Below are 26015 nucleotides of genomic sequence, written 5' to 3'. Positions count from 1 at the left end.
TACATTATCTCTAGAGAGATATCCCAACATCCAATTACCCCCTACTCTACAGATGAAGGGAAGGGACAGAGTTGGGGCAATTTAGCTAAAGTCACACTAATAAGTGTCAGAGCCAGGATCACAATGTGACTCTCAAAATTAATATGGATGCCAATCACTGGGGGAACCTTGATAAGATGCACATTTTGATTCCATAGTTCTGGGGTTAGGCCTGAAGAGTATGCATTTCTAAGAAGTCAATACTCTTGATCCACAAAATTGAAGTAGTAAGATATATAAGATATATAAGTAAGATATATAAGATATATAAGAAGAAGTAAGATGCAGTAACAGGCATCTGGATGCCTCCATATTCTTTCAGCTCTAGAGTACAAGCACATTTGGTGTAGAGGGTCTGAACCAGGAGCTTCAGTTTACAGATACATCCTAAGCTATGCCATGGGATTTTGTCTCAGGCAAAGTTGTGATCATGTGCCAACATCCTTCTCTGACATTTGACATCTCTCTAGTGGAGCATTTCTTTCATTGCAGGGCAATTTATTCCTATGTGGTTGGAACATATTTTTTAATATTTTTTCTAGCATGTAGTAGACTGCTTGATTATTGCCAAAAGTTGGGCACCAAGTTCCTATGCCTTTCTTCCTGGGCCCCCAGTTACTCTACATTCCCCAGCTCTTGACCTTGCTGTTAGGTATAGCCAATGATTGAGTTCTAAATAGTGGAATATGAATGGAAGTGCTATGTGTCACCTCCAGGTGACAAGTCCTCCGGGTTCTTCCCCTTCTGCCTGCTTGAAAAGGAAAAGTGTGTATCCTTTGAAAGCCATGGAGCTTCCCTGATGGCTCAGAAGGTAAAGAATCTGGCTGCAATGCAGGAGACAGGGGTTTGATCTCTGAGTCAAGATTTCCTGGAGAAGGGAATGGCTACCACTCCTTATTCTTGCCCGGAAAACTCCACAGATGGAGGAGCCTGGCTGGATGTCTAGTCCATGGAATCACAAAGAGTCAGACATGACTGAGCAACTAACAATTTGAAAGCCACATGTTGAAGATGATGGAGCCACAAAATTGAAGGAGTTTAGGTCTCTGAATCAGGACTAGGAGTGCTTGCTCACCAGTAATATCTATTCAGGCTTTATGTGAGAAATGCATTTTCTAACGTGTTTAAGCCATTAAGCATGTTCATTGTTATTTGTTACGGCAGCCAGCATTATTTTAATATACAGATCCTTAGGAACTATTTACTGAATGAGTAGAAGTAGTACAGCATCTGTACTGTATAGGATCTCTGTACTGTGATCTTGCTTACTGACTCAGGAAGAAGTAGAGAATTTCTATGCTATAAAACTACATGACAGAAAAATGGGCTCATAGATAAGAATTTAGTTTCTCCTGCAAGAGCCTCCACAATGTTAATACAAAGCCTATTTTGGTGTGCTTTGGCACTGGATAGGGTAGCACTGGATAGGGTAGCTAAAGTCTGTGCAGTTCTCTAGGTGGTATACGTTTATCATATTCAGATTGGCATTTTCTCAGTGTTTCCAAAATCAAACGCTTTAAAAGCTGCTTTCTTGTTCAGTTTTGTTGGAAGGAGGAATTTTTACTTAAGAGGTGGACAGTGAATGGGAGTGAATGGATAGTTGGGTAAAACACTAAAATCATACACCTATAACTTCAAATGAACAATTATCTCCCATCCCCAAATATTTCCACAGTCCCTGAATGACCAATAACCTCTGCTGTTAATTCCTCAACTTGGTCCTTCCCTGGAACTTGGCTAAGTCAAGTGCAACATAAATAAAAAGATGATAAAAAAAAAAAATCTTCCTTGGAGGACATAAGAGGGAATGTGAAAATCAAGCAGCTGGGCAAACACAGTTAAACCAAAGAGCTCCAGCTATAGATGTCAAGGTCATCTTCAAACAATCTGCAATCCGCAGGATCTGGTGAGGCATCCAGGCTGCCTTAACTTGTCTGGGCCTCTACTTCTTCATCAGTAAGATGAGAGAGTTCAGTGGTTTTTTATTCTTTGAGAACCAATACCCCCTTTCATATAAAATTTTAAAAACCTACTTTTACTACAAGAAATAAAATTCATAGAAAACATAACCCACCTATGCTTAAAAAGTCAATGATGTCATAATTCATAACTAGTATTTCAGAGTGAAAATGCCAGACACATCTGAACTAGGAGACATAATGAAACAGTCAAATGCTTCATATACCTACTCCTACAGAGAACAAATCTGGATTTTAAAGATGCAAAAAACCAGAGGGCATTACATCCAAAGAATAAGAGAAAAGGTATAAAGAACCAGTTTTAAAATTAATAGAAGAAAGAGGAGACTAACATGAACTGAGAAAGGGCTCATAACCCAAATCAATTAACAGACTGCTAAAATAGAGAAAATCAGGTAGAACTTGGCCATGTCTGTGATATGAAGCCACAGAAAGATTTTTATGCTGTGCTATGGGGTGAGGCAGTGAAGTAACACACAGAACACAGCTTTTATCTTGATAACTCACGTGGACAGAGAGGCACACATTCATTGAACTTAAAGATCTTGATGATGGGGTGGGGGGAAAAAGGCTGGATTGGAAAAAGAATCAGTAACTTCCACAACAGAGATTATCCTGCTTCTACGTAAGATGGCATAAAGGGAAGTATTTTTACAATAGATTTTAATAAAATTCAATGACTGCCTCACATTTTGTGTGGCTCCAACTAATTCTAATCATTTATCCAAATGTTTACTATCTTTGTTAATAAATGAGTTCCTCTTACAACTCCCTCCTAGTATATTCTCCCAACACCTAATTAGAGAAAAAAAAGCAAAACAAAACAAAAAAAGAAATAAACATCTGGCCAACAGATGTGTTTGTTCATTTTTTAAAACTCTAGCTTTTTTTTTGAACAAAAACTAGGAAATGATCGACGTACTAGTAGGAACAATTTTAAAGAACAGTTAGTACAATTTTTAAAAATGTGTCTCACAGGTGAAAATTAAGATGTTTGTGTATTATTTCTCAGACTGTCAAGGAATACCAGGATAGTATCATGGGAAGAGGGAATTATTTTCTGCAAAAAAGCTGCACTGAGAGAGATTCAATAAGAATCTCATGTTATATAAGACCATTAGTTACAGGTCTTAAATATGCAAAAGAACAATAATGGACTCAAGTGAAGCCTAATGGACCTAGTATCTTCACTGGACCACAACCTAGCATGACAGCCTTTAAAACAAACTTACATTAACTATGTGTCAATTTGATTAGAACATCATACAATTATTAAAAGGAACCTAAGCCATTTCCCCTTCAGGGAAACATTAATTCTATAACAAAATTTTTGAGAAAGTACAATTTAACGTTAAATAACTTTTTAAATAAGTAACTTAGTGCTGACATTCTATATTAATTATTTTTTATAAGAGCATGAGCTTTGCAGTCAGGATTTGAACCTCAATCCTACAACTGAAGCCCCAATACTTTGGCCACCTGATGTAAAGAGCTGATTCATTTGGAAAAGACCCTGATGCTGGGGAAGACTGAAGGCAAAGGAGAAGGCAGCAGCAGAGGATGAGATGGTTAGATAGCATCACGGACTCAATGGGCATGAATGTGAGCAAACTCTGGGAGACAGTGAAGGACGGGGGAGCCTGGCGTGCTGCAGTCCACGTGGACACACGGAGTCGAACACGACTTAGTGGCTGAACAACAACCATCTACAACTCAGTACGTAAGAGAACACACGCAGAGAGTTTAGCAGCATTAGAGGCACAGAGCGAATCGACAAAGGTTAGTTATTACTACTTCTAATCAAAGCTATGGTAGCTACCATTTATAAACACTTACTATGCATGCTTTATGAATATGATTACATTTATTTCTCTTAACTATTCAATCAGTATTATTATCCCTATTTAATACATGAAAACAGTGGAATTCAGAAAATGCTGAGAAACATGCCCAGGTCTGAATCCAGGTGTGTCAGAAGCCAGAGGACCAGTGCTGTTAACCACCATGAAAAATTCTTGTTGGGAGAGAGAGAGGAGGGGAAAGGGGAATTAAGAGTCTCTGTGTGTATGTTTGTGGGATGAGAGCCTCAGGAGTTTACTATGAGAATTAGACAGTTTTCATGTTGATGGAACTTCTAAGAAATCAGCATTCATGTTCTGAATTATCTGAATAACTGCCTGAATAATTTAAGCCAAATATGTTTCACAATCCCAGTTTGTATCATTTAACTTGCGTGTTAAAGCCAGGATCTGCGCTAGTTGTGGAAGTTTATGGAGAACAGAGACTAATTTAATAGGGGAATGATGTACTGAAGCTACATGAAGAACAAACGCCACCACTATGTGCTACACAAAGAAATGTTACAGTTTGAACAGAGAGCGGGAGAATGGAGTCGCCACTCACATGCTAGTAGGGGCATGCTGAATGTATGAGCTGTGTTACAGTACTCAGTACCGTAACCACTTCACAGCTTCCCCTTGGCAAAACGCCGTCATCCACCACACTTAGTCAACGTTATTTTAAATTGCATTAGTTTCATAGTTTGTGTCTGATCTGTAAACTTTTGATTTTATACTTGTGCAAGAGCTATAAGCATAAGGCATTTATATGTAACTTTATATATACATAGATAACACTATAATAAATAAAGTAAAAAACCGAGGAGCTAAGAGAATTTTTCTGTATTAAAAGGGGATGTGCGTTATTCAAGTTTGAGAAATACCTCTCTATACTGCACTGCTTGTGTCTTTGGGCTTTAGCAGCACTGAACTTCTATCACCACGTACTTCAGAGAATTTGTTAAGAGGATTAAATGAGATAAGGAATGTGTGAATGCCTGGCCTGCAGAAGGTATTATTACAATGATAAGTTCTATCTCTTTTACCAGAAACAGGGACAATATGGAAGCTAGATACAGCCTAGGCTCTTGAAGTGTGGTCTTTCAACCAGGAGCATTGATATCACTTAAGAGCTTGTTGGAAATTGAGAATTGGGAACTTCCTCAGTGGTCCAGTGGTTAAGATTCTGGGTTTCCAAGGCAAGAGGCACATGTTCAATCCCTGGTCAGGGAACTAAGATCCCACGTGCCCTGTGGCATGGCCAAAAAAAAAAGAAACTGAAAATCCCAGGCTCCACCCTGACCTACTATATCAGAATCTGCATTTTAATGTATTCCTGGCTGATTTAATACATGCACATTAAAATTTGAGAAGCACCAGCCTAGGTCTCCACAGAGAAGGTTGACAATAAAATTTAATGCATTTTATACTGCTCTGTAGGCTAATTTAAGTGATTAGAAAAATGCCAGGTATAGTGGCCATAGAAGACTGTCCTAACCCTGGGGTTCAATATAAACATTACCATTTTACTAAGCAGCTCTTAATGGCTGTATTCGTATAGAGGCGGACTCTCTTTAAAAGAGATCTAACTTCTAATTCAAAAAGAACAAAATATATTTTTAAATGAAAAATATTCAAAACTTGTGAGTTTTGAATAAACAAATCTCAAGATCACATCAATCAAAACTTTGTTAGGTCTCCTTTGCCCAAAGGCTATTAAAATCATTTACATATGTTCATCTCTTGTTTAAATGTTTTGGTCCACAACATCTGGTTTGACAAAATCTTGGCTCAGTTTATGATGACTGTGTGATCACACTAACAAAACACACCAAAAAAAAAAAAGATATGATTGTGTACACAAAACGTGCTGGTTTTAACTGCTCAACACAAATACTAGCTCACATTCAGCAGTTATGGTTTTGTCAGGGTAATTTACCCAGAGCATATTTATACTTCTCATCTTGAACTCAGACTTTGTTCATGTTAGTTGCTCAGTCATGTCTGACTCTTTGACATCCCATGGACTGTAGCCTGCTAGGCTCCTTTGTCCATGGAATTCTCAAGAATACTGGAGTGGGTAGCCATTCCCTTCTCCAGGGGATCTTCTCAACCCCAGGACTGAACCTGGGTTTCCTGCACTGCAGGTAGCTTCTCTATCGTCTGAGCCACGAGGGAAGACCTGAACTCAGAGGTCCTATACATTTAAATCATGTTGTACTTAAGATTCAGAGATACTGTTCTTAGAAACACAGAAAACAAAGTTAGTAACTAATATCCAAGGGAGTCACTAATATCTAAAAAGACCTTGGTATCATCTTTTCAAGGGCTATTTTGGTAAAATCAAAGCTTAAACTAGGCTATTTATTGCTTTATGTTCTCTACATATGGGCCATTTAAACCACATTCAAAGAATGTAAAACAAACCAGATTACTGTGTGTAAATATAAATATGTATGTAGATATAGATATACATGTATAAATGGTTAGACCTTCTAGGCAATCCTCATAATCTGTGTTTATGACATGACCTTGATCACAGGTTAAAACCCTCCTTTATCTTTCACGTTCTTTGGCAACTGCAAACCAAGAGTCCATCCCATACTATGAGGTATACTAGCACTGACCTAGGTGAAGCCTTCTAGTGCTTGTTGATTATGATGACTATAACCTAAGAGAACCACAATCTGAAAGTCACTGGCTGACTCTAATCTTAGAGGTTTACATGCTATCTTGTACTTTTGGTCCTTAATACAATCAACCCCTGTTACTAGAACCATAAAAATTTCCTCTTTCCAGGGCAAATTCCAGTAATTTCTGTTCATATATTAAGCAATTTAAACTATATATACACACACACACAGACAGTGTGCCAGGGGAAACACCAGGAGTGGTTTTTTTATATCATACTGAACCTACATTTTCTGGCTTTCCTAGTAACTGCAGCAAAGGAAAGATTAAACCATTATCTATAGTTTGAATTCATTAAATAACATCTAAGCAAAGAGAAGACAGGTAGAAAAAGGCAAGCCACGCTTTGCTACTACAGTGATTATACCCATCTCTCTCTAGAAATGAGAGATTAAATCATTTTGAACTTCAGATATTTGATTAAAAAAATCTATATCCATTTACCCTAAAAAGTAATCTAAAAATCCTCTATTAGTCTCAACTATTATGGAGGGTTTACTTTAGAAAAAATAAATATAATGGAGCATCAGTCAATGAAATAAGATATATATTAAATAAAGAAAAAAAATCTTTAAGATATGAACCACCTGGTCTCTAAACCTTGAGTCTAATAAATACTGAGCTTTTCTCAGGTCTTTTCGCCATCAAGAAATTGCAAAATAGATGAGTTAAGGATGAATATAGATGAGTTAGGAACCCAAATATATACTGAAGCAAGAAACATACTTAAAAATCATATTATGTCTTCCATGAACTAATTTAAATTAACTTAACAGCCTATAGGCAGTTTCTCCCTCAATTCAACTAGCATTTGGCATGACAGAAATTTAATTAAATTAAGAACTTGAGGATGCTTTGAATTAATATCAGATGCTAGGGGTCATCACCCATTTATTCTCTAATGTGTGTATCCTTGAAAGTGGTATGTGTCACCTAGGCAGATATACCCTGAACGTTACTTTATCATTTCGACATCAAGGTCACTATGCTCCCTTTTTAGGATTTAGTACGTTGAAAGAACTTCATTACATAACATTTCAGGCAGCTATATAAAAGCATGAACTTGGTCCAATACCAAATTCAGTTTCACTGAGAAGAGCAACCTTATCTTAAATTAAGTCATCATTAAATTATTAAATGCAGTTGATATGTATATAGCCCCATACCACCTTTACACTCTAGGACATCGATTGAACATTCCTGCTTGTTATTAATCATTAATATATTGCTGTGAATATTGCAAAGGGACATCTTTTATAAATTACTGCCTATAAGAAACTATAAAATTTGGTTCTTTCCAAACAGCAAAGTAGCTTGAACCCGCTAAGGAAATGATTCAGGCTAGATGCCAACATGAGGTAGCCAAGTCCAGCTATAACAGAGAAAAGTAGGTGTATTTTTACAACTGGTCCTAGTGAAATGCCACCTCAAATATGATCTAAGAACTGACTGGAGAAGATGAAGCTAATTTTCCAGATTTTTAAAAGTCAAGGCTCAAAGGATCGAAGTAGTACTGTTTGAGATGAAGCTTAATACCAGACATTTGACTGGCTGTCTAGACCTGATGACCTCGGGAGCATAAAAGGAAGTCCTTAACAAACAAGCATATGGAAGGAACAAGTGGTTTTGATTATTGGCACAAAGCAGATGTGTCCATTACATGCAAAAGACAAGACTGCTTTTCTGAGAAATGTAAAGGCCCTTCTTGTTTATGCAGGAAAACAGAGGATGGGGTTAACACAACTACAGGGGCATTTTTCTATCACAAATGGAAAACGATGTTTCTTTTTATCTCCACTGAAGAACTAATTTGAACCTACAGGAGTGGGACCCTTGGAAGCATCAATCCTGAGCACATTAGAAGAATTCTAATTTTTCTTCTACGAACTGCCAGTGTACATGATGGGGTGAGGGAGATGAGGGGGAATGGTGAATGCAGGAATTAAAAGGAGTATGAAGAAACCCAGATGGAAATGATGTTGGTGTGACCTTCATTCAAGAAGTAACATTTAAAATGGCTAACACATGCCTCTCGCTAAAGTGTAGCACTGGAGGAGGAGTAGGCCAGCAGACACCTGGACAAAATAGGAGGGGATCCTAAGGGTTGGGATTTTGCACTAACAGCTCTTGTTCCAAGAAAAGGGAAGTCACTCAAAACGTGCCAAGGACATGCGGAGTGTCCTGTAGCACTCCCTCAAGGATATTTATTCTCATTGAAAAAGTAACTGAAGACACCCCACTGCACAGCATTTTTCATCCAAAGACATCAAAAGCCCTTTCTGAATGCTGTCCTCACGATACCTATGTGAGGTAGCTAGCATCATTCTAATTTTTAGTCAAGCTAAGGCACAAATAAAGACTGAGTTGCAAAAGTGGTCTGGCGTTTTGTTCATGCCAACACACTTCCTTCATATCGACGTAGGCAACTCAAGACACACTGCTAGGAAATGTCCTCAGAGGAAGTAGACCTAAGAGCCAGATAAAATCATTCACAACTCTGGGAAAGCCGTGCTCTCTCTAAAGCTCACTGATGGCGTCTCGGGAGACACCCTCTACTAGGATTACTAATACGTGCTGTCCTGCTGAACATGGAGACAAAACTACTTCTGACGGTAGGAAAAAGGCTGAAAGAAGTCTTCTTGTTTTTCCTCCACTGTTGAGACCATAACAGGGACAATCTTAAATCATACAAGTTCAGGAACTTGAGTCTTTAAGTCTGTGTCTTAACTGGTGCAGTAAAATTCTAAGGCCTGTATCTTGCTAATGATTTCTGACACTTTTGATCAGATCCATTTTTTTCTACATCCTTGATCCCAGATGATTCTCTTTTATCCTCACCAAATTATCTGTTATAAAACGTTAATGCCAGGATGTGAAGCAAACAATGCATCTGGTCAGCATACATTGGTTCTATATATTTTGAGAAACACTTGCATACACACAGAAGGCGTGCAACGTGAGAGGGATGATGTGAATGATATTGTGGCTTGTCTAATGGAGAACCCAGTGTCCTTCCAGGAAACTGAAGATACTCAGAAGTTGCTCCCCAATTGCTATTAACAATCCTCTAAAAGTGAACATTTTCATTTGATACAAATATACAAATTTAAAATAAGTGTACAGTTCAGAATGGCCTACCATTTTCAGATTGCCTATGTGCCAGAAAATATACAGTCAATAAAAAAATACCAGAGAGGCGGGGGACAAAAGGCTCTCTGGAGCTGTACAGCAAAAAGGAGCATCGCTTCAACAGGGAGTGGATCTGCGGAGAAAGTGGAGTCTTTAGAAACCAGGAGCGCTGAACGACAGCAGGTCACAAATCTGGTGATGGAAGATAAGACGTATAGTAAGGCCCATTTTCCTGCAGAAAGGAAAAATGACAAGAACATTAAACATTAAGACCAATGTAACTGGGAATATAAAAGAAAGGGATTTAGAGTCAATGATTTAATGTATGTGAAATGTCCAGCACAGGCTTGGCGCTGAGCAGGTTTCCGTCAACATAGCAATTCCACTGGGGTCAGTCAGAATTGCTATAATGTAGGCAGAGGTAATCAGGATAATGATACTTAAAAATATTACCATTTATCAACATTCAATATGCAGACACTTAAGCAGTTCTTTTCTTTCATTATCCTTTAATATCCTCACATAATGCCATGAAGTAGGTAACATTCTCATTTTACAGAACAGAAAACTGAGGGTCACACAGATTAGGTCACTGAGCTGGTAACCAAAACAGTCTGAATTTAAATCCATGTCTATCCAAATCTAAAGCCCAGATTCTTTTGTATTAGACTGTGTTGTCCTGCTGTGTGCTGAATCTTTGAGATAAGAAACAAAAATTCTCCTTGAGGAATTTAATAACCATATTGGCAGAAATGAGCTTCTCCATGACATGCCTGAGTGGCAAGGTTTTTAACAAGGACAGTTTTTAGGGCATTTAAGATCCCATCACTTCATGAGAAATAGATGGGGAGACAGTGGAAACAGTGTCAGACTTTATTTTTGGAGGCTCCAAAATCACTGCAGATGGTGATTGCAGCCATGAAATTAAAAGACGCTTACTCCTTGGAAGGAAAGTTATAAACGACTTAGATAGCATATTAAAAAGCAGAGACATTACTTTGCCAACAAAGGTCCGTCTAGTCAAGGCTATGGTTTTTCCAGTGGTCATGTATGGATGTGAGAGTTGGACTGTGAAGAAGGCTGAGCGCAGAAGAATTGATGCTTTTGAACTGTGGTGTTGGAGAAGACTCTTGAGAGTCCCTTGGACTGCAAGGAGATCCAACCAGTCCATCCTAAAGGAGATCAGTCCTGGGTGTTTATTGGAAGGACTGATGCTGAAGCTAAAACTCCAATACTTTGGCCACCTGATGTGAAGAACTGACTCACTGGAAAAGACCCTGATGTTGGGAGGGATTGGGGGCAGGAGGAGAAGGGGATGACAGAGAATGAGATGGCTGGATGGCATCACTGACTCGATGGACGTGAGTATGAGTAAACTCCGGGAGTTGGTGATGGACAGGGGGCTGGCGTGCTGTGATTCATGGGGTTGCAAAGAGTTGGCCACGACTGAGCGACTGAACTGAACTGAACTGAACTGAAGATCAAGATGGAGAATCAAATGCCAGAATTTTATTGTCAAATGCAGAAAGCAACAAATCAGTGTAAGGGGAAAGTTTTTGACTTTATCTTGGCTAACTTTATGTTAAAAATCAAGACAGTTTTATGGTAGCTGGACTCTAAATTAGATTTATGAGATTTAAGATTCATTTCGTGTTATTAAAGTATTTCTTTGACAAGTAACTTTTTTTTAGTAAACTATAAACAAAAAATGCTCAAAATAAGATAACAATTAGATATGAAGAATGAGGTAGGGTGAAACAGTAATGCTTGAAAGTATATTTGCATTACAGTTCTGGAGTATTAAATCTATTCAGTCTTAAACACAGTAGGAAGGTAAATGTTATTTGAGTGACTAGGTTAATCCAAAGCTCTGTATTCTTCAGGGCAGACGCTTTGGAGCAGAAATTGATCTGGGACCATAATCAGGAAAACAAAGAGAATATCTAGAAAAACTTTCTTTTTTTAAACTTTCTGACCAGGTAGCAAAAAGATTAAAAAAATTTTTTTGGTAGAACCAAATCAGAAGATTGGCTACATTTTGGGATACTTGGAAAAAAAAAAATAATGGAAACTTTTTTTTTTTTTTAATTTTAGAATTTCCTACCAAGATCTGTTATACTAACCCCACCAGTATCCTCAATATGCACAGATGCTATGCTTAAGATACATGCTTGAAGAGAGAAATCCTGAAATTCAACTAAGAAGAAACAGTTCATAATCCATCTTTAAGATTTCTCCATTTTATTCCACTATGGTATTTTTCTAAGCTTCCTATATCAACATTAAATTGTGATAAAGTAAGAAGGGAAAATCTAATTCTTAATGCCATGAAATAGATCTTTTATATTAGTCTCACACTGTGGAAGAGCTTGCTGAGCAATCAAATATTTTCTCTATTTCTGGAAACAACTGTAAAACTTTGAAAAATTGTGACCAGATAAATCTCTACACTCTCTTCTCTGACTATACGAATGCTGACCAGCTCCCTTTCTGAAATGGTCTCAGTACCATTTTGATCTAGATAGATAAAAATTACCTTCTAATTACCATCAAAAGTGCTTTTTAATCCTATAAAATTTATGTTGCTATTCTAAGTCACATAATATCCAGAAAAATAGAAGCTGACGGCCAGTAATGAACAGTGTATCATATCTTCATCAAATAAGTAATCTACTACGGGCAAAGCATTCTTGAACATGATAATCAAACTGACCAACAATACACTCATTTCTTTTTCTCTAAGCATATTTTTAATTCTTTCTAGGAAAGGAAAAAAATTTCTTTACAATGAAATATCCAACTTCTAGACCTTCACTTCAGTGTCTCATTTGTTATTCAGTCACTCAGTTTGTAACCCCATAGACTGCAGCATGCCAGGCTTCCCCATCCTTCACTATCTCCCGGAGTGTACTCAAACTGATGTCCATTGAGTTGATGATGCCATCCAATTATCTCATCCTGTGTTGCCCCCTTCTCCTCCCATGCAGCACCTCAAACCTAATGTGTCACACACTTAAGAGACCACCTGTCTCCTCTCTCTGAGTTCCCCAGTGCTACTTCTCCAAACTGCCTCTCTGGTATGGTGGCAATAACATTCCCCAAGTTTTCCAAAGCAGAAATGTTGGCAGTCACCTCAGGCTTCTTTCCTCCTTTATTCCTCCCAGTGGCTGGCTGCTTGGTCACCATAATCCTGGGCATTTTATTCCCTAAAATATCTAATTTTAGCTGTCTCTTAAGATCTTCAAACCTTACCATTATCACGCCGAGCTCTAGTCTCAAGTCTCCCCTGGCTTTCTTGAATAGCCTCTTACTTGTCTCCTTGCCTATGGTCTTACTCTGTCTAATCCTTCTCTACATGGTTTCTTTAGCCATCGTTCTAAACAGGAACACAGGAGTTCTCCGTGTACAACACTCTCCACTGACCACAAAGGCACCAAAGGACTGCAGCATAATGTGAAGAGCTCCAGGATCTAGGGATATGCTCTCTGCCTGCTCTGTCCACATCATCTCCTGACGCCTTCTTTTTGTTTCCTCTCTCTTCTTATTCCTCTCTTTGGCTTTAGGTATAGAGCACCTAATATTTCAGTTTTAGAAAGCTCTAGTACAGATACAGAGATAATCCAGAGATGATGTTACATTGCAGGTTATTTAATTTTGATTAATAAAATTATTAATTAGGCCTGTATTTGATAGATAAAATCTTAAAAAAAAAAAAACACAACAAAAACCTAAAAGCACATACATGTAAGACAGAAAAACAAAATGAAGCTTGAGGATGGTGCCGATATCTAATGAAAGCCTTCTTTGGGGGCCCTTAGGTATATAGAAAGGGCTCGCCTGGTGGTTCAGTGGTAAAGTATCTGCCCGCCAGCGCAGGAGATGTGGACTCGGTCCCTGTGTCAGGAAGAACCCACTCCAGTATTCTTGCCTGGAAAATCCGATGGACAGTGAAGCCTGGCAGGCTACAGTCCATAACGTCACAACAGTCAGACATGACTGAGCACACATACCTATCACATAAAGGGGAACAGAAATCACAACTGAAGTTGGAGAAATGCTAGAGAAAAAAATGTCTTGTAGGATATTTACTTTACTATATATATGTTGTACAATAGTTAAGGAAGAATAATTTACTTTAAGCTTAAGATAACCTACAAATATATGCTCTGCTTCATGCCCCAAAAATATGCAACCAGCAATAGTTAAATAAGGCAACTGATAATTGCCTTATTATCACTTGCCTTATTTGGCAAGCATGTTAGACTTTTTTGTTTCTAACTACTAAAGTGAGTGCGAATAACCACAAAGGACTAGAGCTCTGATGAAATTCTAGAGTAGCCATTTCTTAGTGTTTAATAGATTGATGTAAGTAACAATGCTAATATTATTGGTTGACACTCTTACAAACATTATACAAATGGAACTTTTAGTAGGGTAAAGACTAAGATGGCTACTTGGCTTACAATGAATGCTGAAAAATGCTGGACACCAACAGACTCTTCTGGTTCTATTTATGTAGATGAAAAGTCATTTAGTCTTAATAAAATTAGGCAGAGGTATGTCTCAGAGGTGGTGGAAAACTGACAAATACAAGCAAGGATTGGATTTATACCTACAGCAAAAATGTTTATCATTGAAAAGAGGGGGGAAGGCCCTCTCTTAGAATCAAGCATTTTCCTAAAAGTTACCTTAGGAAAAGAATGTCAAAAAAAAAAAAAAAAAAAGTCAAATGATACTATCAAATTTACTAAAACATGTTAATTGTATTAACGGCATCTTATAATGAAAAGATTATGTGCTTAGACCTGTATTGTAAAATAGTTACAATAATATACTAGGTGAGGAAGAATTCCTGGTACTTCTTACCCTGGCATCATATTCAAGGACGAAAGGAGGAAAGTCGATCTGTTCTGGAGAGATGGCAGAAAACAGCTGGTGGAGGCTGTCCACATGGTGGATTTTGTCCTTCAGTCCTGAGACAGAAAAGGTGGTAAAAAACCATGTTGATACCTGATTAATAGAAGAAAAAAAAAAATGATTTAAGCCAGTGGCAAGAATCAGAAATACACATAGGATTTTGAAAATTTATGCTAGATAAAAACTATTTCAGAACTGAAGTTGGTATCAAAAAAATCTTGTAATAAGCAGTGTTTTTTGAAATGCAGGTTGTAGTGTGTCACTGAATTATGCAGTAAGTTTAGTGGGCCGTGAACAGTATTAGAAACAACAAAAAGAAACATGCTAGCCAACAACTACTAAGGAATGTAGTAAGAATGAGCTCTGTCTCCTGAAGCCTCAGTTTCTGTTATATGAGTGCGTTCCCGTGCAGGCAGTGTCTTGTGATGTGATACAACGTGCTTTTTGTGGGCAGTGGTCAAAATCACTACACTCTTTGATGGAATACTGATTCACTGGTACTGTGAAAATGTTTAACATCTCCAAATCTCAGAAACTCTCTCACTTAAAAAAAAATGAGATGGAAACCTTTTGCCAAATTTTGAGACATTTACTTTTCAGTTGACACTTGGCACGCAATCTCTCAAAGTGCATTCTTTGTGGATGCAGAGCCACCCTTGCTCATTTTACTTCACAACATTTAATTTTTCTATGAAAACTAACCTGCAAAATTTGCTCATTGCAAAAAAAAAAAAAGAATTCTTGACAGCAAACAATACTGGCATGAACTAGGCAATAGCTAGAACTTACAAATTATTGCTCATCTACCCAAATTGACAATCATAAATAGTCATGTTTACCACAGGCTTGTACAACAGTTCTGTGCGGTAGGTACAATGTTACTGCTATCCCCATTTATAGAAGAAGGTAACCTAGGTATATGAATTCTCGGTGTACTGGCACAGCACACTCCAGGATATAACTGGGTACATTATAAATACACTACATGACACTTTGGGCAATTGCCAATCATTTTGTTAGTTTCTCTTTGACACCCTATCATGTTTTTCAGGGCTTGTTCCAAACCTTTCACATATTCCCAGTCCCTAATGCAAAATACTTTCTTCATGCTTACTTATGAGAAAAAGCACGGACTAACAGAGCCAACACTGAACTTATCTTTATCAGAATCTTGCCCAAACTTCCAGGCTTGGCAGAGACCCATCTCCATTTCTCCATGACAGCTCCAAACAGATTATCCCATCTATTGAATTCTCACAACCTTATGTTTAAATCTCATGTACAGCACTTATTTCTATTTCACAGGAATATAAACAGTTTCTTATAATTTCCCTAGCACTTGGCAGACAATCATAGAATGGTCTAAAGTTTTAAAAGCTACAGACAGAAGCATGCATTCATTGAAAATGAATGAATGAATGGAGATAAGGTCTACTGCATAATGAGGTTTATGACCTGGGTCACCATTTTATTTTGGTTGTACTATGAATAACTGGTATAAGGCCTCAATATTAACATTATCCCCTGCACCCTCCCACCTTAACAAGTTTATTTGGAGGGTGGTGGAGGGGCGGGGGAGGCACTCAGCCTTTCCAGAACAAAGTGAGTTAATAGAAATCAAATTAGGCAGTCGTTTAATTACACACCAATCCCCAGTTTTTTTACATCTCTTTTTTTTTTAATACAAGCTGTTATATACCTAACTGATATAAACTGCTGCAAACTAGATGAGTGAAAATTCTAGATTAGGATACAACCAGCCAAGAGTTAGCTGATAAATTAGTAAGAGCTACAGAGACACCATGGAGATTTTAGAGATCCTAGGAAGAGTTCAAGAGGATAAGACTGCAGAGTCAGAACAGAGAAGTATCTCAAGGATGTGTTAGGAGATGCACTTGCACAAGGAATCTACTAAGTTCTGGGAATCTACTAAGTTCTAAGCACTGTGCACAGCTGTCAGTAACACAGGGCAACGGTGACATGGCCATTCCTCTAATGAGGAATTAGATTCTAGTAAAGGAGCCAGCTCATAAGCAGAATAATGATCTCCTAAGGCAAAAAACAAACAAACAAACAAACAAAAAAAACAACTAAATGCAATGAATGGTTCAAAGACATACACAACTACATATCCTAGGCAAGGCACTGTGCTACTTGGATAAAAGTATAAAATTATGGAGCCAGAAGAAATTACACAGGGAATTCGTGTTCCACGGTCTCTTACCTCAGGACATTTTCACATGCTGCTTTGTTTACTCCTAAACCCCTTTTCTTCAATTCTTTGCCTGGTGAAAAACTGTCCTTCAGAGCTCAGGTCAGAATTCACCTCCGTGAGAAAGCTTTCACTGACCACCCTCCACCCAAAGTGCAAGGCGCAGCTTTCCTTAAGAGTTCCAACAACACCGTGTTACTCAAATTACCGTGTAACTGACATTCTCTGTGGTAGGAGCTGATTCTTTCAACCAATTCCCCCTGTGGGGACTGTCTCCTTCAACACTGTATTTAGAGGGTCTAATCAAAGCCCAACATGAAAAGTAAGGAATTCAACATATGTTGAAAGAAATAACAAAGAGCTTCTGGACTTACTACTTTACTATGTAGAGATGGTCTAATAGTCCTCCATTCTACAATAAAAACAAATGTACTTCAATCTGGGCCCAGTCTCTTCATCTACAAAATGAGGAAATTATACCTGAATGATTTTAAAGTCCCTCTTAGTTATACAGTTCTATGAAAAGACTCGTCTACGCTGCACATACTGACATGGTAAGGGGTGGTGGTAAATTCAAAGACAAGGCTGGGTTTAGGAAGAATGGGCAGTGATCATATACACTCAGTATTTGAAGGTCAAACATTTCTCCATTGCATTTTTTCCTCATTACCTCCCTTACATTCTTCAGGCATTAACAAGAGAATGTTACTCAAAGCAGACAGAAGTTGAACCTTAGTTAAAAGTTTTCTGTCAGGGAGACCCAAGAGCATTGTCTTCAGTTTTTTATTTGTTTGTTTTATTTTTATAAAGCTTAGCTTTTAATTTTCAATTCAGTTCAGTTTAGTACCTCAGTCATGTCCAACTCTTTGCGACCTCATGGACTGCAGCATGCAAGGCCTCCCTGTCCATCCCAACTCCCAGAGTTTACTCAAACTCATGTCCATTGAGTCGGTGATGACGTCCAATCAACTCATCCTCTGTCGTCCCCTTCTCCTCCCACCTTCAATCTTTCCCAGCATCAGGGTCTTTTCAAATGAGTCAGTTCTTCCCATCAGGTGGCCAAAGTACAGCATCAGCCCTTCCAATGACTATTCAGGACTGATGTCCTTCAGGACGGACTGGTTGGATCTCTGTGCCGTCCAAGAGACTCTCAAAGAGCAGAGGCACAGAGGCGTGAGTCAGTGGTGGCCTGCTGCAGGGTCAGGGGTACCAAGTGTGGAGTGCTGCATGGGACCTTTTGAAGGAGGTTGCCATTATCTTCATTACCTCCACCATAGTATGGCCTCAGGTCAATTAACAGGGAGGGAACACAGCCCTGCCCTTCAACAGAAAATTGGATTAAAGATTTACTGAGCATCCGCCCTTCAGAACAAGACCCAGTTCCCCCCTCAGTCAGTCTCTCCCATCAGGAAGCTTCCATAAGCCTCTTATCCTTCTCCATCAGAGGTCAGACAGACTGAAAACCACAATCACAGAAAACTAGCCAATATGATCACATGGACCACAGCCTTGTCTAACTCAATGAAACTATGAGCCATGCTGTGTAGGGCCACCCAAGATTGGATGGGTCATGGTGGAGAGTTCTGACAAAACGTGGTCCACTGGAGAAGGGAATGGCAAACCATTTCAATATTCTTGCCTTGGGAACCCTATGAACAGTAATTTTCAATTACTTACAACATAAGTCATACATATACATTTATTTAGGTAAACTTCCATTACTCAGTATCTACTATTTTAAAAAAACGAAGAAATCTTTCCAGGTAAGAATACTGGAGTGGGTAGCCATTCCCTTCTTGAAGGGTTCTTCCCAACCCAGGTCTTCCAAACATGGAAGCAGATTCTTTACCATCTGAGCCACCTGGGAAGCCCAAAGAAAACTAAACATTTGAAAAAAAGACTCCTGGAATATTCTGTGAATTCCAAAAATTCTTTCACCCAATCATTCACAAGTGCAGAGCCAAGAACATGGGATCACAAAACAACATAAACTAGGAAAAGATTGTTCACATGTGTGCTCTTAAGTGATCTAATAAAGCCAGAATCAACAGTGGGTTTAAATATTATTAGTTTGCGTTCTATTAGGAAATATCAAAAAAGAAAGAGAGTGGTGATTTATATGAGCAGTCAATTTATTATCACTTTGGGTGGAGTGCACTGGAAAAGATCTGAGAAGTATGGAAATCAGAAGAGTGTGATTCAATTGTTTTATTATCTCTTGATTTCTTTTCATCTCATTCTTTTATAATTACAACCACTCCATTTACAGTTTTTGACTTAGTATAAAATAATGGTGGATTTCTTTACATATGAGCTTTATTCTCTCAGTCCTCCAAAGGTTTCTCCATGCCAAAATGTTATGGAAAGGTAACATAATGGTTCTTACTTCATACATTTTCCCTTCAGTCTCTGCCCAACCTGTCATTTGTACCGACTCCTACATGAAGCAGTTCTAGTGACAGCCAAAGTGAGTGGCTCTAACACTGAAACTTCTGGTAATGTTTATCCACTGATGTCACAGTGAGGGAAAGATAGCTGTTCACTGACTCTCGTGTGGGGGAGGAGAGGCTAAGTCAGATCTTAGCAAACAGTGGCTATGTATTTTCATAAGTCTGGTGAATTCACAAAGGAATACTCTTTAGATAAGTTTGAATTTGTGATAGAAGTAAAAAACAATTTCGACCATTGAAAAAATTATGAAAATGTTCCAACATTTACCAAAGTTGAAAGAATTTTACAAGGAACATAGGTACAGAAACCACTCAGACAATCATTAACATTTTCCTTAAGCTTTTTTTTCCTAAATTTTTTTTTATTAGTTCTGTCATTCATAATAAATTAACAGGATTCAACTTTTTCTAGCTTTATGAATAGATACTGAGGACCACAAAAACATCTTTTAAATTTTAGCCATTCTAATAGGAATGTAATATCTCATGTTGCTTTCATTTGTACTTTTCTAATAACTAATTGTGCTCGACATCTTTTCATCTGCTTACTTGCCATATGCATGTCTTCTGGTTAAGCCAGATTTCTGTACAAATCTTCTGTCTATTTCTAAACTGTTTTCTTATTACTTAGAGATTTCTTTATATATTCAAAAGAAAAGACCTTTATTAAATAAATGTTTAATTTACAAAGATTTTCTCTTAGGCTGCAGTTGATCTTTTCATTCTCTTAACTATCTTCAAAAGAGCAGAAGTTTTAAATTTTAATAAAGTTCAATTTCTTTTATAGATTATGCTTTTGGTGTTAATTTAAGAAATAACTTGCTTTACTCAAGGTCACACAAATCTTTTTCTCTTATACTTTCTTCTAGAAGTTTAAAAAGTTTTATGTTTTACATTTAGGTTCTTGATTCATTCTCAGTTAACTTTGTACATGAGGCAAGTCACAGATCAAAGTTCATTTTTTTTGCATACTGATATTCAATTGTTCCAATATCATTTGTTGAACAGACTATCCTTTTTCCACTGACCCAACTTTGCACTTTTGAAAAAGATCAGTTATCCATATATATGTGAATCTATTTCTGGGTTCTTAATTCTACTCTGTTGATCAATTTGTCTACCTTCATGCCAATACCTCACTGTCTTGAGTATTGCAGCTTTAGAATTAGTACTGAAAGCAGATAGTGTTGGTCCTCCAACCTTGTACTTTTCCTGAGTTGTTTTGGCTATTTTAGATTTTTTTGCATTTTAATTGGTCAATTTCTACCAAAAAAAAAAAAAAAGCTTCCTGAAATTTTGGTTAGGACTGAACTGAAGCTATAGCTTCAGCAAGAAATGACAATTTAACAATTTTAAACTTTCTAATCCATAAAGACCCAGAGGGATGGGATGGGGAGGGAGGTGGGATCAGGATGGGGAACACATGTAAATCCATGGCTGATTCATGTCAATGTATGGCAAAAACCACTACAATATTGTAATTAGCCTCCAACTAATAAAAATAAATGGGAAAAAACCCATAAATACAGTGTATGTCTTCATTTACTTAGTTCTGTTTTAATGTATGTCATCAATATTTCACAGCATACAGTGGGCTACAGACCATGGGGTCACAAAGAGTCAGACACAACTGAGCAGCTAATACTACCACCACTATTACTAACTTGTACAATGTATGAGTCTTTCACGTTTTTTGTCATAGTTATCATTAAGTACTTAATATTTTTGATGCTGCTGTAAATCATAATGCTTTGTAAATTTCAAATTGTTTCTTTCTAATATGGATAATAGATTTTTGAATAATGATCTGAAACCCTGAAATTTTGCTAAAAAGTTACTCATTAACTCTAGTATTAATAGCTTTTCTCAGGATACTACAGGGTTTTCTACCTAGATAATCATGTCATCTGTCAATCAAGACAGTTTTATTTACTCCTTTCTAAATTGAGATGCTTTTTGTCCTTTTTCTTGCCATATTACACTGGCTAGAACCTCTAGTACAATTCTGAGTACAAGTGGGAAATAGCAGGCATTCCTGCAAAGACATACTAAAAATCAAGCTAATCCTTCTGTGTGTCTCCATTTAAGAAAAAAAATTCTGTAGTTTCTGGATTAATAAAAATGAAAACGCATGATGAAATTTTGGGAAATAGTCAAGCATTACTTCCATAAGTGCTATAGAAAAAAAAAATTAGCCACCTGCTGAGCATAATGAAATTAACTTTTCCCAAGTTAATAGTATACTATCTGGTAAGACTATGTAGTCAGAAGTCAATTAAAAGAAGAGCAGGAAAGACAATTATAAGTGATTTAACTGACTCCTCACACATTTTACGTTTTTAAAAAAGCCTGACCAAGCAGTGTTCCTATAAACGTAGCACTTAATACTGCGCTGTTCTAACACTGAGGGACCAAAAGGAAATTTGCAACTTTAAAAAGAATTATTTAAAACACTTCATGCAAAATTTAAAGATGGCATTTCAATAAGAAACAACAATTTTGTAACAGTGACAAATTCCCCAAAGTGGAAAACATTCTCACCGAAGTCTTCACTCATCTTAGTTATGAAATATAATGAGGACTTTTCACTAATCTTATTTAATTTCTCTACAGCACTTTAAAATAATAACTATTTCTACCATCTCTGATGCTTTGCCCATCCACTGGCTTCCACAGCATTAGTCAACCTTGGTTCTCCTGGTGCTTTTTTTATTAATGCTCGGACTTCTTCCCCTATCCTAGTGCTCTGTCTTCAGCTGTTGTCTTTGGTCTAAGTCTGTGATTTTATTCATTAACACTTTTAAAGAGTTAAAGTTCTATTTACTTGATGATGACTCTCAAAATTTATATCCCAATCCATGACTGCTATATCTGATGACTTGTAGGAGTACCTACTAGTGGCAGGATTGGTCAGAGAGGTTTCTTTTTCTTTTTTTTACATGAAGTAATTGTTGAGCTGAGATCTGAAGGATAAAATAGGAATTAGCCAGGAACAGGGGCAGGAAAAAGCCCAGATTAACTAAGAGCTGTGCTTAGCCGCTCAGTCATGTCCGACCTCTTTGCGATCCCATGAACTGTAGCCTACCACGTTTCTCTGTCCATGGGGATTCTCCAGGCAAAAATACTCAAGTGGGTTGTCATGCCATCCTTCAGGGGATCTTTCCAATCTAGGGATCGAACCCAGGTCTCCTGCATTGTAGGGGGATTCTTTATCTGAGCCATCAGGTAAGCCCAAACAAAGAGCACAGAGAGGCAAGGACAGGGGCTGATGGCTTGTAAAGGTCACCAACAAAGACACCCGAGTTACACGGGACCAAAGCATTAGGGCCACAACTCCAGATCACTTAAAAATGAACGGCAACAAGGAAATTAGCAGTCACAACGGTAACAGCAAGAATTAAGATGACGAAATATATCTTAATACGCAGGTATGTAGTGCACTTAACTTCGAGATTTGGCAGAAAGAAGAATACCTACCTTTGAACGAAATGTTGGATGAACAAAATAAACAGCCTTCAAATTCCTCTTGTACCTGATTCAAAACAAACCAAAAAAAGGGTCAGTATAAGCCATGCCTAAAACCAAATCAACACTAAGAACAATTAACTCTTTCTCCAAGAGTTTAGAAGTAGGAAAAAGTTTACATATGAATTTACTCTGATACAAAATAAACTGGAATTAAGGGGAGCCTCCTATTATTAAAATACCCAATCTATATATTATAAAAATCTGTTATATGAACTATCCCTTCACAGAATACACCACAATGTTTGCTACTGCTCAATACCAGGAAAGGAAAAAGTTATTGTTCCCCTTCAAAATTTGAGAAAGTAACTAACTTGACATCAACGACATCATAGAGTTTCTTCAGGAAGTCTGAGTCCAGGTGATTGTATTCGCTGGTCAGTGTGTGAAAATACACTAATACATATTCCTTCACAGCAATGTGGTCCATTACATGGATAAAATATAAGAGAGCCTAGAAGAAAAAGAAATAAAAGCAATGATCATTTTGTATAGGAGTCTATTTCACAATGCGTGTGTGCTCAGTCGTGTCTGACTCTCTGCGACCCCATGGACTATAGCCTGCCAGGCTCCTCTGTTCATGGGATTTTCTAGGCAAGAATATTGGAGTGAGTTGCCATTTCTTACTCCAGGGGATCTTCCTGACCTAGGGATCGAACCTACATCTCTTGTATCTCCTCCACTGGCAGATGGATTCTTTTACCAATGTGCCACCTGAAGCCAAGAGAGAAAAAACCCAGGAGCTTAATCTAATCTATGTTCCAGACACTGCAGACATCAAGAACAAGTATCTCTTGAAAAAGATCTTCCCATATAGTTCCCATAAGGCTATGGTACATTCCCTTTCTGTCCTAAGTGATGGAAGAGAATATCTCCATCCTCTCAAATGAGCTCTGTGTATATACAAAAGAGCTCTTCAGTCAACTACCAGGTCTTTTCTCTCTGGGATAATGATTTCAAAACTGTTAGAGAATTTCTAGACTTTTAATCATTCTTGAAGGTTCTACCTGAATTCAGAGACAAGTTTTTGCAGTCTCCACTGGGATGTGGACTCACGCCTCACGTGGCTCACTTTGAGGGCTAATGTGCTCAGTATCTTTAACATTGAACTGAATGAGGAAAATGGGAACAGGTTCAGTGAGCAGAAGGTAGTGGGCTGGGCAGCACTTCTGCTCTGACTCAAACTTAATGAGACCTGGATCAGTTAGAAAAGTATGCCATTACAAGAAGGATGAAATTTAAGAGAAACATTAGGTATAAAGCAGAGATACAACGTGGGCGGGGCCAGCATGACCCACCGGGATAGCTATAAACGATGACACACAGGACGCTAAGAGGCAGCAACCGAAGGATTACTATCAAGCAGGCTACTTCCCCATTTTTGCCTCAGGGCAGTCCTTGGCACTCACATGAATGGACTACCAAGGATTAGTTAGCATGGGTCCAACTGCTACCAGAGCAGACAGAAGAGAGCATTAAGGAAACGCATTTTATTTCCAGTCGTTGGCTGGCTTGGACCTCACGATGTAAATGAAACGATATATCACAAGCATTCAGAACACCATGCAGTTACACATCAGAATCAAAGGGGTTCACACTTTAACTGGTATGAATCACATTATTAACGCTGTGAATAAATGTCATACTGGTTATTATAAATGGATGAGTGTTTAAGGGGTGTGTGTGTGTATGTGTGTGTTTATTATTTCTGCTCTTACTAGACTGCTTCTGGTCCTCTTTCTGGCCACTTACCACCTCCTGCCCAGGGCAATTAAGATACCCATTTTCAGCTTAAAATTTTCCATCTTTGACTTAAATTTTTTCATTTATAAAGAAGTATAGCCACATGACAGAAAAATATAGAAAAGAAATTCTCCCTAAAACTATGAAATCCATTTTAAGATAATGACTTCCAGTATTTACCTTTATGTTTAAACTTCTGTCCTGCTCCCCTCGCCCAAAAAAAGGTCAATGTACACACACTGTGTAACACTTTTTCTTCTATTGATACTATATCATAAACATTTCTCTATAGTACTTAACTCTATAACCATAATTTTTTCAGGGTCACAGAACATTCCATGTATGGATGCAAAATAATTAACTTAACAGAATTTGTTATTTTGTGTCACAAATGAGCCTGTAAGTAACATGCCAGATCCAAGGCTTTCACAATTTTTTCTTTCATCTAAACACCAGGGACCAGGTATGATCATCTGCTTTTGCACAGTGGTGTTTTATCTTAAAATTGTATGCAGCTTTTACACTTTTAAGTACTTTTTTTTTTTTTTTTTTACTATGGTTAAAAATTATTTATTAACGGGAGTCTCTTCCTTTGCAGTCAGTTTCTATTACAACTGACGTTCTAGGATGATCTATATAATTATCCTTTGGATTTGACTGTCCCTTGCCCAAGTATTCCAAAATTTTGGCAGTTTCTTGGCCTAAAGTTATTTCATTCCTAGGATTACTTCCTTAGTAGTTAGTACAAATTCTCAGAAATGAAATTACTAGGTCACTTTGATAGTTTTAATTAATCTTTGATGACAATGATTATTATTTAAAAGTAATGGCTAAAAAATAAAAAATAAAAGTAATGGCTAATTTTGAAGGTGAAAAAAGATACCTCATTTTAATTCACTTTTTTTCCCACTATTAATCAGGTTGAACATTTTCTTATTTACTAGTTATACGATTTCTTCTGCTATGAATCATCAGTTTCTGTCCTTTATCTTCAAAAGAAGAGATTACGAAATGACGATATCTTGGGTTAACTACATCTCTGGTTTCTTCTCTTCAGATAGATACTCAAAAGTTTATGTTTCTTTTTTCAAGAAAGGCAGATAGTACAGAATGAGTCCAACCAAAATCTTACCGTTTACGTCATGTCTGAACCACAGTAGCTGAGTTTTTAGAGATCACATTGTGGCATTTCGGTATTCTGCTTCTCCTAGAACTCAAGGCCAGACCCCTGACTGAATGAAATGCTATGTGCCAACTTGTAGAACCAGGGCCGCTACTCAGTCACAGACATGCAACTCTGTCTCATCTCATATTCTAAGCCCTGATTCCAAATTCATGCCCTACTTCTTTTTTTAAATCAGTGTTATTTATAAAACAAGGCCTTTTTATGGCTTACCTTGTCCATATCTATTAACGTTACAGGAATGTTTCTTCCGACTACCACCATCACCGTGCGACCACAGTTATCCACACCTACAAACAGGAAATGTAA

General features: G+C 37.7%; 1 protein-coding gene across 2 annotated transcripts in view; it reads right to left on the bottom strand.

Moving 5' to 3' along the window:
- Nucleotides 1-322: 322 nt before the first annotated feature.
- The window catches only part of GDAP2 (ganglioside induced differentiation associated protein 2), a 66733-nt gene continuing 41040 nt past the window's right edge, over nt 323-26015 (bottom strand). For both annotated transcript variants that reach the window (XM_065906077.1, XM_065906083.1), the window contains exons 10-14: nt 25920-25996; nt 23095-23234; nt 22733-22787; nt 14543-14686; nt 323-9908 (exon numbers count right to left, since the gene is read on the bottom strand). In XM_065906077.1, the coding sequence (XP_065762149.1) occupies nt 9861-9908; nt 14543-14686; nt 22733-22787; nt 23095-23234; nt 25920-25996 (464 nt within the window). In that variant the 3' untranslated portion in view covers nt 323-9860. The remainder of the gene's footprint in view (nt 9909-14542; nt 14687-22732; nt 22788-23094; nt 23235-25919; nt 25997-26015) is intronic.

Source organism: Muntiacus reevesi, chromosome 1, assembly GCF_963930625.1.
Source record: "Muntiacus reevesi chromosome 1, mMunRee1.1, whole genome shotgun sequence".
NCBI classification, from domain to species: domain Eukaryota; kingdom Metazoa; phylum Chordata; class Mammalia; order Artiodactyla; family Cervidae; genus Muntiacus; species Muntiacus reevesi.
The sequence above is the reverse complement of the archived record's forward strand: the minus strand, read 5'-3'. Positions and strand labels throughout refer to the sequence as shown.